The 14,574-nt window shown below is 37.6% G+C and overlaps 1 protein-coding gene across 1 annotated transcript in view; it reads right to left on the bottom strand.

Annotated features, from left to right (window-relative positions):
• LOC149837475 (alpha-mannosidase 2-like) overlaps positions 1 to 10,045 on the bottom strand; it is a 44,769-nt gene extending 34,724 nt beyond the window's left edge. The window contains exons 1-2 of the mRNA XM_090006065.1: positions 9,465 to 10,045; positions 8,859 to 9,008 (exon numbers count right to left, since the gene is read on the bottom strand). Of these exons, the coding sequence (XP_089862191.1) occupies positions 8,859 to 9,008; positions 9,465 to 10,043 (729 nt within the window). The 5' untranslated portion in view covers positions 10,044 to 10,045. The remainder of the gene's footprint in view (positions 1 to 8,858; positions 9,009 to 9,464) is intronic.
• Positions 10,046 to 14,574: the final 4,529 nt, after the last annotated feature.

The raw sequence follows: 14,574 nt of genomic DNA, 5'->3' as shown, positions 1-14,574 counted from the left end.
GTGTGTGTGTTTAGTTTTGCAATCAAGGGTATTTTTGTCATTTTACCCCTTGTAATTAGAAGGGTCCACTAGGGACTGTTTTGTAATTTTCTTTTTCTTATTTTTCTTTTCTTTTTATTTAATGAACAAGGACTCTATGGTCATTAACCATAGAGTCATTGGGACTCATCCCAACGATCATAAATATGACCATTGGAGAGGTCCCAACGTCTCTATGCGTACCTCATCTTGGTCCTTTTGGTGAATAAATAGGCATTGTTAGCCCCTCTCCATGTAATGCTTTTGATAGCATTTGCTTAATAAAAATTCATTGTTTTTTATATGTCCTTCCTCTTTATGAGCATTGTGATTAGCTCTTAGTGGCTCTTTGTATCTTGCCCATTAGTGGCTTCGTATTTGTGTGGGTGTGCACTCTTAATAGCCCCTTGTGGCATCTCTCTTGTACACTTGAAGTTTTATTACATAGTATAAGAGCCAATTGGGTTCTTTTGATCTTGGAGGTTTTGTTCATGGTGATCAAAGATCGTGTCTTCGTGATAAAAGTTTCTTTGCTCTCTTTTTCTTCTTTTATCATTTTCGCTTGTTATTCGTCATGGAGCATGAATCAAGAGTTGAGCATTCCTTCAAACTCAACGGATCAAACTACATGATATGGTCTTCGGCAATGAAAAAGCACCTCAAAGGCAAGAAACTATGGGAATTTGTGATGAGCACCACCCCGAGCCATCTTTAAAGCTTACTAAAGTCAAAGAAGGTATTGAAAAGACCCTTGAAAGAGATGATCGCATTAAGGCTATCCATGAGCATCAATTAAATGTAGAAGATTGGGAAAGCAACCATGCTAAGATTTTAGTATGGTTCATAAACAATGTTGACATAAAACTATGTGCCAACATTTCTAAGTTTAAAAGAGCCAAAGAAAGCATGGTTTTTTCTTAAGAGTATGTATACGCAAAAAGATCTTGTTAGATAATATTTTTGTCAAAACAAGATTAGGACCACTAAAAAAGGGAACATGAATGTTCGTGATTATTTTAGTATTTTTTTTCCTCTTTGAGACAAATTAGCACTTCTTGAGCCAAAATAAGGGGCTCCCGAAGATGTTGAACTTAGAAGAGAGAAAGTTGAGAAAGAACACTTCTTCAAATTCCTTCATTGTTTAAGACCGAAATTTGAACAAGGTCCTCTCTTCTTCATAGGACTTCGCCATGCCTCTTGAAGATGCTATTGCCGAGGTATGCCAAGAGGAGACTCAACTTGGCATGACTATTAAAGGAGAAAATGTTTTTATTGTTACTAGGTCAGGTAACAATGTAAGGACCTATAGGCCCCCTCACTTCGTTAGAGTTGGCCACATCTTCCATTCACCATAAACTGACCTCAAAAGAGTTTGTAAGACAAAATAACTACAATAGTGAATATAAGAAGAGTTCTATTTGTCATTATTATAATGAATTGGGACATATTAAACCGGTTTGCCCAAATCTTAAAGGCAAAATTGCTTCGGTTGGAGAAATCACACCCAAGAAGGAAGAATCAAGCAAGAATATAGGAGATATTAAAGACACTCTTAGTCAAATATCGGAGGCACTACAACAATTCCTCAATATCATCTTTTACTTCGGGTGCCACCATTGCATCTTCTTTATCTCCTCCAGGTATGTGGATTCTTAACTCGGGTGCTTCCTATCATATGACCCCTCATGAGAATGCCCTTTCCAAAGTTTGCACTAATTTTATTTCATCTTATGTCTCTACCGCAGATGGAACCTCTTTAAAAATAAATAGTATTGAAACTCTTGATTCAAAAAATTCTCAAAAATTTCTTATTCAAAAAGTAAGGGTTGTTCCAAAATCAAATTTACATTTTTTTTTGTCTCTCAAATTTTCGACCAAGGATGCAAAGTCGTTTTCTCATCTAAAGATTGCATCGTGCAGGATCTCCAGTCAAGGAAGTTGATTGGGCAAGGCCATAGGAAAGGCGATCTTTACTTTATGAATTTTTTTACTCTTTCATCCAAGTCATTTTGTAATTATGTACAAGACAAGTATTGATATTTGGCATAAGAGACTTGGGCATCATAGTTTTTCAAAGATGCATCGCTTTCCTTTTTTGGAAAATATTTGTAATGAAAATGATATATCTTGTAAAAAATGCATTTTTAGAAAAATAAAAGCTATTTCTTTTTTCTATAGATCTTTTGTTTCTATTCGTCCTTTTGAATTAGTGCATTTGGATGTATGGGTCCCTTCACCAGTCATATCAAAGGAAGGTTACTCCTACTATGTTGTTTTGTTGATGATTTCACTAAATATACATGGGTTTACTTTCTAAATCTTAAATCTGATGTGTTATCCTTTTTTAAAGAATTTCATATAATGATTAAAAATCAATTTTTTAGTAACATATCTACTTTTAGGTCCAATTTAGGAGAAGAATATATGTCAGATGATTTTCAAACTTATTTGAAACAAAATGACATTTGTAATCAAAGGTTTTGCCCCAGAATCCCTCGATAAAATGGGTTAGCAAAAAGAAAACATAGAAGTCATTTTAACCTCTACTTAATAAATAGAATGCCTTTATCTTCATTACAAAATGTTTTTCCATTTGAAATTTTTTTCAAAATGACACTTAATTTTAAAAGATTAAGAATCTTTGGTTATAAAAGTTACGTGCTTACTCATAAAAATGATAAACTATCTTCAAAAGCTATTGAGTATGTTTTCTTGTGATATCGGAAAAATAAAAAAGGGTATCGTTGTTTTGACCCAAAGAACAACAAACTTTATGTTTCTAAAGACGTTGCTTTCTTAGAGAATGAAAATGGATTTGATAACAAAGGAACCAAAGAGGAAATTGAATATACATTTTTATTTGATCTTTTACCAAGACATGATGACTCTAACAAGCTTGGTTCTAATGATGTTTTTGATCTTTGCTTGAATGATGCTTCTAGTAATGAAGATCTGGTTGTTGATGAGGTAGGTCATCAAAACGAAAGACTAATTGAAAATATGCATGTTTATACCCAGTGTGAACAAGGTGATCATCCATGTGCTCTTGACAAGTTCTCTCAAACTATACCCTTGGAGGAATCTCAACTTAGTAGATCTAATTGAATCTCTAATGCTCCTAGTAGATTTATATCTTACGATTCTTTTTCTCCCAACTTTAAAGCATGTTTAATAACCTATGTCACATAGGAGCGGGTGCGGGTGGGCATCGGGCAGCCCATTTGGAAAGCCCTAGCCCACAGCCAGCCCGTTAGCCCATAGGCCTAATCGGGCCGGGCAGGCCTATATATATATATATATATATATATATATATATATATATATATATATATATATATATATAATAACGGGCTGGACCGAGACAAGGCCAATTATACTGGCCCATGACGGGCTGGGCCGGCCCGGCCCGCGGCTGCCTGGCCCAGTGCCCACCTCTAGGTACGGGTACAGGTGCGGGTGCGGCGATACGGCACTTTAAAAAAACTTGGGTACCGGGGTGCGAGAGGGTATATATATAATCTTGGACAAACCTGGCTCTATATACCCAGACTAATTCAAACCTAGGTTTACTTTGACCCAGGTCTGAATCCAACTAAGTCAAAGCAAACCCATCAGACCCAGGTCCAATTCTGACCTAGGTCTGCTTTGACTCAAGACTAAGTCTGACTTGGGTCAGAATAGGTCGAGGTCCAATTCAGATCTGAGTCGCTTTGACCCAAGTCTGAATCAGACTTGGGTCTAAACAGATCCAAGTGATCTGGGTCAGCTTTGACACAGGTCTAATGACCTATATTGAAACCGATACGGATCTAGTTTGACCTAGGTCTAAATAATTCAGAACTGACTTTACCCAAGTCTTATCATAACACCTGGTTTGTGCTCGGTGTTATCAAAGACATTAGAAAAAAGAAAAAAAAAAGATGAGAGAAAGAGAGAAATAGATCCAGATCCGAATATGGCCCAAGTCCAAATGGACCTAAATAAGACTTGGGTCCATTCAGACCTTATCATAACACCTGGTTTGCGCCAGGTGTTATGAAAGACTTTCGAGTCTTCGACATTAGATGGAGAGAGAGCTTTGCCGAGTACCCCACTGCCGCTACTTGTGAAGGAGGAAGAGTAGGATCTCTCCCTCCAACACCGACAGAAGAAGAAGAAGAGGAAGAGAGGAAGCCAGGTACGCATCCCCCTCCTCCTCCTCTCTCTCTCCACCACTTTCTTCTTCTCTCTCTCTCACTCGTCCTTCTTCTTCCCTCTCTCTCTAGTTTTGTTTCCCCCCTTTCTCCTCTCTCTCGATTCCCCCCCTCTCTTGTTTCCCCTATCCCTATTTCCCTCTCTCTATTTTTCCTCTCGTTTTCCAAACCAAAGAAAGGGGGAAGAAGGGAGAAGATGAGAGAGAGAGAGAGGGAAGACGAAAGAGAGTGCAAGAGAGAAGGGGGAAGATGAAACGGCGTGTGGGTAGGCAATCCTCTCTCTCTCTCCCTCTCTCTCTCTCTCTGACATGTTTGTTGCACCGGGTGCGGCACCCATACCCACGTCGACGCGGGTGCGAGGGCCCTTTTGCCGAGTCCCTGTGACATAGTTAATAACTCTTCACTCCTATTATAAATCATCCCATTATAATGATGCCAAAAAATACCCTCATTGGATTGAAGCAATGAAAATGGAGTTTGATGCCCTTAAGAAAGCCAACACTTAGGAAATAGTTGATCTTCCTCTAAGCAAGAAACCTATAGGATGTAGATGGGTGTTTAAAGTCAAGACCAAAAGTGACGAATCCTTAAAAAGGTATAAAACAAGATTGGTTGTCAAAGGATATGCTCAAGAATATGGAATAGATTATGAAGAAACTTTCGCTCTAATCGCTAGGATGACTAGTGTTTGAACCTTAATCGTAATTGTCTCTATCCAACAATGGCCGATTTATCAACTAAATGTTAAGAATGCATTTTTAAATTGAGAACTTTTTGAGAAAGTTTAAATAGATACCCCGCCGGGAGTTGATACTAATGGTAAAATTTTGAAACTAAAAAAGGCCTTGTATGATCTTAAAGAAACTCCTCAGGCTTGGTATGATAAGTTTAATAATGTTTTGCTTGGTTTGGGATTTATTTCTTTGTATACTGACATTGCTCTCTTTGTCAAGAAAACAGATACTAAGATTGTGATACTCCTACTATATGTTGATGACATGATCATTACAGAAAATGACAAAGTTATTGAAATCAACTTTGTTTTAAAGAAAAATTTTAATATGTTTGACTTAGGGTTTTTTAGATATTTTTTAGGAATTGAGGTTGCCTACTTATCTAGAGGATATATCCTCTCCCAAATGAAATTGGCTCACATATGTGCTAGGTCAAGAATTTCTTATGAAAAAAAGAGAGACCCATAAGTCATAAATGTCAAATCAAGACTTAAAGATGGCGTACTACTCAAAGATCCTACACCTTATCGCCAATTGATTTGATCTTTCACCTATTTTTTATTACCCAACCTAATATCGCTCGTGGTTCATACCAGAGTTACAAAAAGCTTCTTAAATAGGTGGGAAGCTTGCTTCCTGAAAACTCGCGTCGGAAGCGTGATACTCCTCGCTTTCAAAACTTGATCGGAATCTCGATTCTCCCATGCTTCTCCTATGTTTTCCACATGCTTCATCTATTCTTCTTATATGTTTTCTATACTTTTCATGTTTTTTGTGTTTCCTCTCACGCTTATCACTCACTTCCATGTGCTTTCTCTAAATTGTCAGTCAGCATTTTTAGATTTTGTTAAAAATTAAATTCTTACACTAAAAAATCATGAAATTTAAGAACAGTCACTTTTATTTTAGTTTTTATTTGTGTTCCATTTCTATTCTCATTCAATTATATTATTTTTTTATTCCTCACTTCCCGCTTCCTGTACATTTTAAAATGCATCACTTCTTGCTTTCGCTTCTCGTATCGTTTCTCGCTTCCGCTTCCTAGTCTGGCAACCGTGGTTCATACATCAAGTCAGTTTTAGCATACTCCTACCACAGTACATATGGGCACACTTATGAGGATTGTTCGATATATTAAAAACACAATATCAAAAGGGATTTTCTTATTCTCCTCCTCATCCTTAGATTTAACTGCTTACATTGATACTGACTGGGGTGGTAATCCAAATGATAAAATACCACCTACTTGTTTTTGTATTTTATTAAGGGATTCCTTAATTTTTTTGAGGTGCAAGAAACAGCAGAAGGTCTCGTTATCTTCAACTCAAGCAGAATACCGAGCCATGGCTACAACAACAATGAAGTTTGTATATGGCTAAAGACTCTTCTCCAAAACATGGGAGTTTTCATCTTCAAACCTTCGAAGATATATTGTGAGAACAAAAGTGCAATCTACATTGCGAGCAACCACACCTTCCATAAAAGAACAAAGCACATTAAGATGGATTGTCACTATGTACGTGATGAATATCTAAAAGGAACTATTGAGTTGCCATACGTCACATCAGAGTATCAACTTTCAGATTTTTTCACCAAAGTTCTTCCTGCAACTTAGTTTATTTTTCACCTTAACAAACTTTTGGTGATCTCACTATAAGTTTGATGGAGGGTGTTAAAATATATACATACATATATATATAGAAAAAGTGGTAACTACGCAGCCCTTAGGTACGCAACTACCAATGGCGAGTGCATTTTTTACTTTTAGCGGTGGTTTTTTACTGTCGTTAAAGGTCCCAGCAAAAACTGGGACCTTTAGCGACGGTCAAAATTTTGTTGGTGCCTTTAGTGACAGATTTCTGACCATCGAAAGCAAAAAAATGCGCATTTTTGCACATTTTCGGCTTTTTTGTGGTTGTCCATCACGCCTACTATGGACGGCCAATATGGTTGCACAGGTAGCTACATACCTAAGGGTTGCGCTGCTCTCTCTCTCTCTCTCTCTCTCTCTCTCTCTCTCTCTCTCTATATATATATATATATATAGTTTTGCAATCAGGGGTATTTTTGTCATTTTATTCCTTGTAATTAGAACAGTCCACTAGGGACTGTTTTGTAATTTTATTTTTCTTATTTTTTCTTTTTATTTAATGACCAAGGGCTCTATGATCATTAACCATAGAGTCATTGGGACTCATCCCAACGGTCATAAATATGACCATTGGAGAGGTCTCAACGTCTCCATGCGAACCTCATCTTGGTCTTTTTGGTGAATAAATAGGCATTGTTAGCCCCTCTCCATGTAATGCTTTTGATAGCATTTGCTTAATAAAAATTCATTATTTTTTATATGTTTTTGTTCCTCTTTGTGAGCATTGTGATTAGCCCTTAGTGGATCTTTGTATCTTGCCCATTAGTGGCTTCTTATTTGTGTGGGTGTGCACTCTTCATAGCCCCTTATAGCATCTCTCTTGTGCACTTGAAGTTTCATTACAGTACGTATATAGAGTAATCGAATGATGTGCCCCATCTTTTGGTGTATGCTCAATATTATGTGATTTCATGAGTTGTGACATGTTATACTGAATTACACACTTCATTCATAGTTACAATCATATGTTTGTTACTAAATTTAACTATTTATTTTAATATTTTTGTTTGTCTTGATGTTTTATTTTTTTTGTCCCACCTAGGCCGACTAGTCCCGCCTCGGCTCCGATTAGTCCTTTTAGGTGTCTTTCGCCTAAGCTCCGACTAGCGCTTTTGACAACTAAGAAAGCAACATATTGTTGCTCGTTCCACCACCGAAGCGGAATACAAGGTTGTCACCAATGTTGCCGCCAAACTCAATTGGGTCCAATTCCTTCTGCATAAACTTGGCATTTCTCGAGTCACTCCACCTATTTTGTGGTGTGACAATGTTAGTGCCACCTACATGGCTGCCCATCCTGTGTTTCATCAATATAGCAAGCATGTGAAAATCGGTGTTCATTTTGTTCGAGATCACATTGCTAAGGGACAAATGGTAGTTCATCAAATCTCTTCCAAGGACCAAGTCGCTGATATTTTTACTAAGGTGTTGCCCCATATTCAGTTTGATGATCTCAAGTCCAAACTCAACATCCTCTTAGGGTTGTTACATTTGCAGGGGGATGTTAACAGTATAACTGGACCAGCATGTTTGGATCCAGATCCAATGTGTGGAGATAAGAAAGCTCCAGATCCAACATGTGGAAATAAGAAACATGGAGAGGATAGTTTTCATCTCAAGCATGGACTTCAAGAAGGAAATCTTTATAAGGAACAAAGATTTTTCATCTCAAGCATGCACTCCAAGAAGGAGACCTTGATAAGCAAGGAACCAAGACTTTCCATTGTAATTGCCTTACTACAGAGAAGAATCCACATATGGGAAGTTACCTATTAAATGGATATGGAAATATCCAAAACTCTTGTAAACCTTAAGGTTATATATAGTGGGCACCTCACACACACAACCCAATTAAGTGGTGTGAGAGTATTAATGGACGTAAGTGATTTCTCACCGAACCACGTTAATTTGATCCCCTCTCTTGTGTGTGTGTGACTTGTCGGTTGGGGTCCTCTCTAATCTAGTGAGTGCTCTTTCATTTAATTCATCACTGATTAATATGGGAAATTTCTCCAATGAAATTGAGGTTTTGATATTCCTATCTTTCAATCACGGAAACAAATAATAGATGATTTTACCGAATTTCAAAATAATATAAACAAGAACCCCCCAGTTGAAAAACCTGGTGCACATATGATCTCACAGATGCATGTCTTTTTATCTTCTAAATCTACATATCAAAATTCAGGTATCATGTGCTTTCTTTCTTTGATCTACATGAACAAACATGAGGAAAATGTGGAAGAGTTTTCAGAAAATTACCTCATCATTCATCACCCAGCCACCTCCAACGATCTCCAACTGCCCATTCTTTACTAAATTGATAAGATCCTGTTTCTTTGAATCTGAAGCGTCCCTCCACCATCTTTCCAGATACGACATCTCTTCCCATATGAACTTTCGTCGAGTATCCTGCCATTTCCAGCCTCACTGATAACCCCAATTATGTTCTAAAAGTCCTAATACTACGAAAAATAATCTCCAATCTTAAAGAAAAGAAACACACAGAGGCAAACAATTTCAATCAAATCGAAGTCCTCAATTTGTCACACAAAACCAAAACCTTCAGAAACATACACCCATGTAGGCAATGGCAGCATATTGCCAAGAAAAGCAAGTCCCAAACAAAACAAAAAAAAAAACAGATTCCCCACAAAAAATGAGAGCAAAAAAACACTTAAATGATACATTTCATGCAAACCATCAACAAGAGGAGTCTGAAAACAGACTCCCCACAGCACAAAATCATGACTTAACCGATCAATTTCATCCAAACCATCAACAAAACGAACAGAAAAATACGGTATTCGCGATAAAAAAAGAAAGACGAAGACTTAGGCAAAGCACAAGCTCAAATATCGGTGTTACCCTTGAAAGAGCCTCCACAATGGTATCTAAGATATGCCGAGATTGATACATGTAGTACTCTTCCACAGTGCGTTTCCATCCAGGATCGTTGTGAGAGTGCGGCACGACGAAAACCTTCAACTTCTCATCGTTCCACTCGTCTCCCTTGTAATTCACTACCCATCCTTGCTTCCAAGGCCCTCCATCCACATCCAAGAACTCAATCTTATCATAGAGACCCTTGGTACTGATATCAACAGGAGAATAAGTAAAATTCGAGGAGATGGGTCTTCGAGAGGAAGATCCCTTGACTCTGAAAGAAGGTAGGTTGGAGGAATTTCGAGGTTTGGTGGAAAGGGGGTTCGGGATTCCGTATTTGACAACTAACCCTATGAATAAGATGAGGGAAAAGAAGATTCCTACGGAGAAGATGTTGGTGAAGAGGAAGTCTCTCAGTTGGTTCTTTCTTCGCTTCGATTTGAGCTTCGAGTAGGGAAGGGTCTGATGACCACCACGCCTGCTCGCCATCGAGATCGAGAGAGAGAGAGGTTTCAATTCATGGCAAGTCCGGTGTTTGTTTTCTTGTTGGGCATAATGCATGCTACCTCACTAAGCGCTTTCATGAGAAACGTGTGTCCTGTCCATTATGGGGAGACTTGAGCGAACTTTTTTTAATATTGTAATTGTCCAGTTTTTGCGGGTACAAGCTCTTCATTATCTTCTATTACAAGCGAAGATTGCAAGCATTTGATTATGTCCTTTGTGGCCGATGGTGGTCGGTGTAGCCGTAAGACCTGTGAAGCAGATCGGTTGAGCGTTTTTGCTCATGCCGACATCGTGGCCGTCTGTTTGCATTTTGGATGAATGCCATGTGGTTTTGTTGACTTTTAAGCATTTTAAAATGCAAATAGGAGGGCCACGATGTCGGCATGAGCAAAAACGCTCATGTTCAGCGTGACCTGATATGCTTCCTAAGACCTGAGATTTTTTTTAATTAAAATAAATAAAAAGATGAATTTTATGTATCACATCATTGCAATTTTTTGGTTTTTTTTTAATTTTTAAATTTTTGGTTTTTCTATTTCAAATTAATATAAAACTAAGTCTCAAATAACATTGTAAAAATAATTATAAAATTTAAAATATATGAACTAAATAAAAAAGTAAATGATTTGCATATTTTTAGATTATGGATATTATAATTGAATTAAATATGAATGTGGACCTTAAATTAAGTAGTAAATTTAACTAATATTATTTTGATCCAACCCAATTAAATTGGATATAATTTATGACATTTGGATTTAATTAGTGGTGTATTAAATTAGATATAACTCAGGATATTTGGATCTAATCTGATTGGGTTAAACCCATAGTATCAGATGTTATAAATAACGTCATTATTGTTTCAACAAAAATTTTAACGGATTGATGGTTCACCTGTTAAACCAGAGTTGACCTTGACGTTTATCATTTCGAGGGCATCGAAATCAACTATCAACATACCCAAATTTGTGTTTATTTGAGCATTCTATCGTCGACCAAAGTTCATGCCTAATTATAGGTCAAATTTTAATATTTTTTGACATCAACTAAATTTTTTTGTTGATCCGTGCATGTACGATTAAATATAAGACTACCATGACAATTTATGTTTCGAGGGCTATCGAATTGAGTATTTAAACATCAAATTTTGTTGAGTCTTTGGGCCTGTAGGCCTCTCAAAAAGTTACCATGTCACTAGAGCCCAAGACAATTCTTTCCTAGCTTAATTAATTTCAAAATCTAATGAGTTAAGACCCATAATTTATTTTCTTGTTTTATTAATAAAAAAATTTAATAGATATTAACCTCTTATATTAGAGATGTGACTCTTGAGACCATCACGAGGAGGATTAACAAGGTTAGTTTTTTCTTCCTCTCTCATTCTCATTTGAATTCTTTATCTTCTTCTTTTTATATCTTCATCTTTCTTAGAGTTGTTTTAACAACCATTGAAGTTGTTCCAAGGTGCTAGGATGGGAGACGAAGGTGTCAGTATATCTAAGAACACATTTCAGGTATGATTCATCCTACGCATAACATAGATCAGATACAAACGTACAAATTGTGTGTCTTACATATTCTACGGGCTGATCTATAGTGGATCAGATATGAAATAGGTTTGAAAAAAGTTTTAAAAGTATTTTTAATTCAATATTATGCTTTAAAACGGATTTACAAAATCATTTTTGGTAAATTTATGCCCGAACAACTAAACTGAAAAATCGGGTAATGTGAAATGCATAGTTTCACGTTCGTATATAATTTTAGATAATTATATATTTGTTTCCAGCATGATTGGGTGCATATTTGCTTTCTTTCATGTATTTATAGTATGAATCATATTTCAGTAAATTTATTTTATGTGTTTTATAGTATTTTCGTATGCTAGCATCTTAAACTAGTTATTCTATGCAAAAATCATGATTTATTTTTATAGTTTAGATTCCAAAGCATGTGTTATGATCATATGACGTCTCTTTATGACTGTAGATGATGTTTAGATATTGCTCATATGTTGATGCATGATTAAAATAAATATTTCACGTTTGTGCTTGAGTTTTTTTTATCATGGTGTATATTATATTTTCTATGTTGTCTTGATTTTCTTAATCGACTCATTGCAATAAAATAAATATAACTCTCAAATCGGATCACCAATGGCCAAACCCTTTTATGAAGATCTTTCTGACATCTAAGTTGTGTTTAAAAAAAATGGGCCTTATTGGTGATACGAAAGTGAGAGTTATGGCTGCTGCAACCCAAGACGGAAAATTTGCCCTGTGCAGAGCAATTCTTGATAGTCGGTTTTGCAAAAAATCTAGTAAATTAATGGTTTTGAGTTTATGATTGATTTTTGGATATGTTATGCACATCATATGAGTAGATCTGAAAAAAATAAAAGAAAAATGTGTTTTATTTTCTATAAATCTTGAAGACTCACACAAATCATGTAAAACTCAAGATTATGCATAAAATCTAGATCTGAAACTGTCACAGATAGGGTCTAGTCCAAAAAATCTAAAAAAAATCATATAATGGAGTTTTTGGCAAACTCAGATGATTTTGAAAGATAATAAGCATACCTTTCACCACAAAACTTGGAAGGACTAAATTCATCTTAGATTGGGTCTGATGATTGGTTCTTTGGGAAGCAAGTTTCTGTTAGGTTCTGTCAGGACAGAAAACTAGTATCGTGTCCATAAGTTTCTACGGAGAAAAAATCATTTTTCTGAGATCTATCATTTAGATTTGAAAGTTAATAGCCTCTAATATTACTATGAATTTTTATGAAGATATGTTTATTCATTTTAATAGTCTGTCAAACTCGTGAATAACATATAAATTCTGATTTTATACAGTTCTGCAAGCATGTTGAATATTTGTGCATGATGACATATAAGATTGCATGTTACAACATGAGATTTAAGCATGATGATTATGCCATGTAGTGTGCATAAGCATGCATGTGTTATTTTTATGAAATTCATGGTCCATGCTAAATTGAAATGTGTCTCATACATCATATAGTGTGGTATGTGACATATGATATATTGTAAGTCATGTGAGGCATGCATACATGGAGCTTAAATGCGAGTCAAGTTTGGTGGAACCAGGGGTGTTAGTGAGCACCTAGTTAAGTTGTAATAAACATGCTCATATACACACTTTTAAGTTAAACTCTTGGATATTCTTTAAGTTGAGTATGTACCTTGAGATACCACCACAAGAAAATATGGAATTAGCGACGGCATTTAGCGACGAAATAATTCCGTCGCTAAGTAGCGACGGCTTAACGAGCGAAATAAATCCGTCGCTACAATCAATAATCTTTACGAACATAGCGACGGAAATGAATCCGTCTCAAATATCGTCACTAATTAGCGACGGAGTTTGCAATGTAAGGTTTTGTCGCTAAATAGTGACGGATTCGGTGACAGAATAGATTCCGTCGCTATTTTGGTATTTTGATTTACGACGGCTTAGCGACGGAATGTCGCGTAAATCCCTAATCCCATCCCTCTTTCTCTTTTCCTGTTTCGCTCTTCAACTGCTCCCGCCCGCCGCCCTCTTCCTCCCGCCGCCCGTCGGCCTCTCTCTGGCCCCCACCGTCCATCGCTCGCCAGCCGCCGCTCCCCGTCAGCCTCCCGCCACCGCCCGACGACACGCAGGTAAGCGCTTCCGTCGGCAAGGGGTCGACCCCCCCGCGTTTCCGGAAGGGGGTCACCTCTCCGCGTTTTCGACAGGGGGTCGACCCCCCTACATTTCCGGCAGGCAGGGGGTCGCCCCCCTACGTTTCCGATAGGCAGGGGGTCGCCCCCCCTGCGTTTTCGGCAGGGGGTCGACCCCCCTGCATTTCCGGCAGCAGGGGGTCGACCCCCTTGCGTTTCCGGTAGCAGGGGGTCGCCCCCCCTGCATCTTCCGACAGGGGGTCGCCTCCCTGTGTTTCCGGCAGCACGGCGCAGGGGGTTGCCCCCCCTGCATTTCCGGCAGGGGGTCGCCCCCTGCGTTTCCGGTAGGGGGTCGCCCCCCTGCGTTTTCGGCAAAGGGGTCGCCCCCTGCGTTCTGTGAAACTGCATCTGCCTCGGGTTTTTTTTTCGGCAGGTGGTGACTTCATTTTAACATAGTGTTTTTTGCAGATTTCTCAACGGAACTCGCTTGTGCCCCGCCACCCGTGGTAAGTAAGTGACAAAAACAATGCAAATCGGGTAAATACCCGTGGTGAGTAAGTGATGCAAGCGCATCACATGTTATTTAATTTATTGGATGTAACACTTTATTGTTCACACACTCACTTAGTTGTTGATATCTAGGACTGCTTTGTTGGAGTTCGGAGATCATGCTGAGCATGATTTTAATGTATGAGAATAGAAGTGTTCTTATTTTTGGAGTACGGATTCCATGCTAGGCATGGTAGTAGTTAGCGGGATATTGAAGTGTGTTTGTTGCAGGTACATGTTTGACATTTGTTTGATATAAATGATTTCGATGTATTGCAATGTTTGATGTGATTGTATCCATGCTTACATGTAGTTACTTTCAATTTGATTATGTCTTCCATGTGAAATTGTATAATGAAAGCATGTTT

Source organism: Nuphar pumila, chromosome 5 (assembly GCF_984573655.1).
Source record: "Nuphar pumila chromosome 5, dmNupPumi1.hap1.1, whole genome shotgun sequence".
NCBI classification, from domain to species: domain Eukaryota; kingdom Viridiplantae; phylum Streptophyta; class Magnoliopsida; order Nymphaeales; family Nymphaeaceae; genus Nuphar; species Nuphar pumila.
Note: the sequence above shows the minus strand (reverse complement) of the source record. Positions and strands in the feature narration are given on the sequence as shown.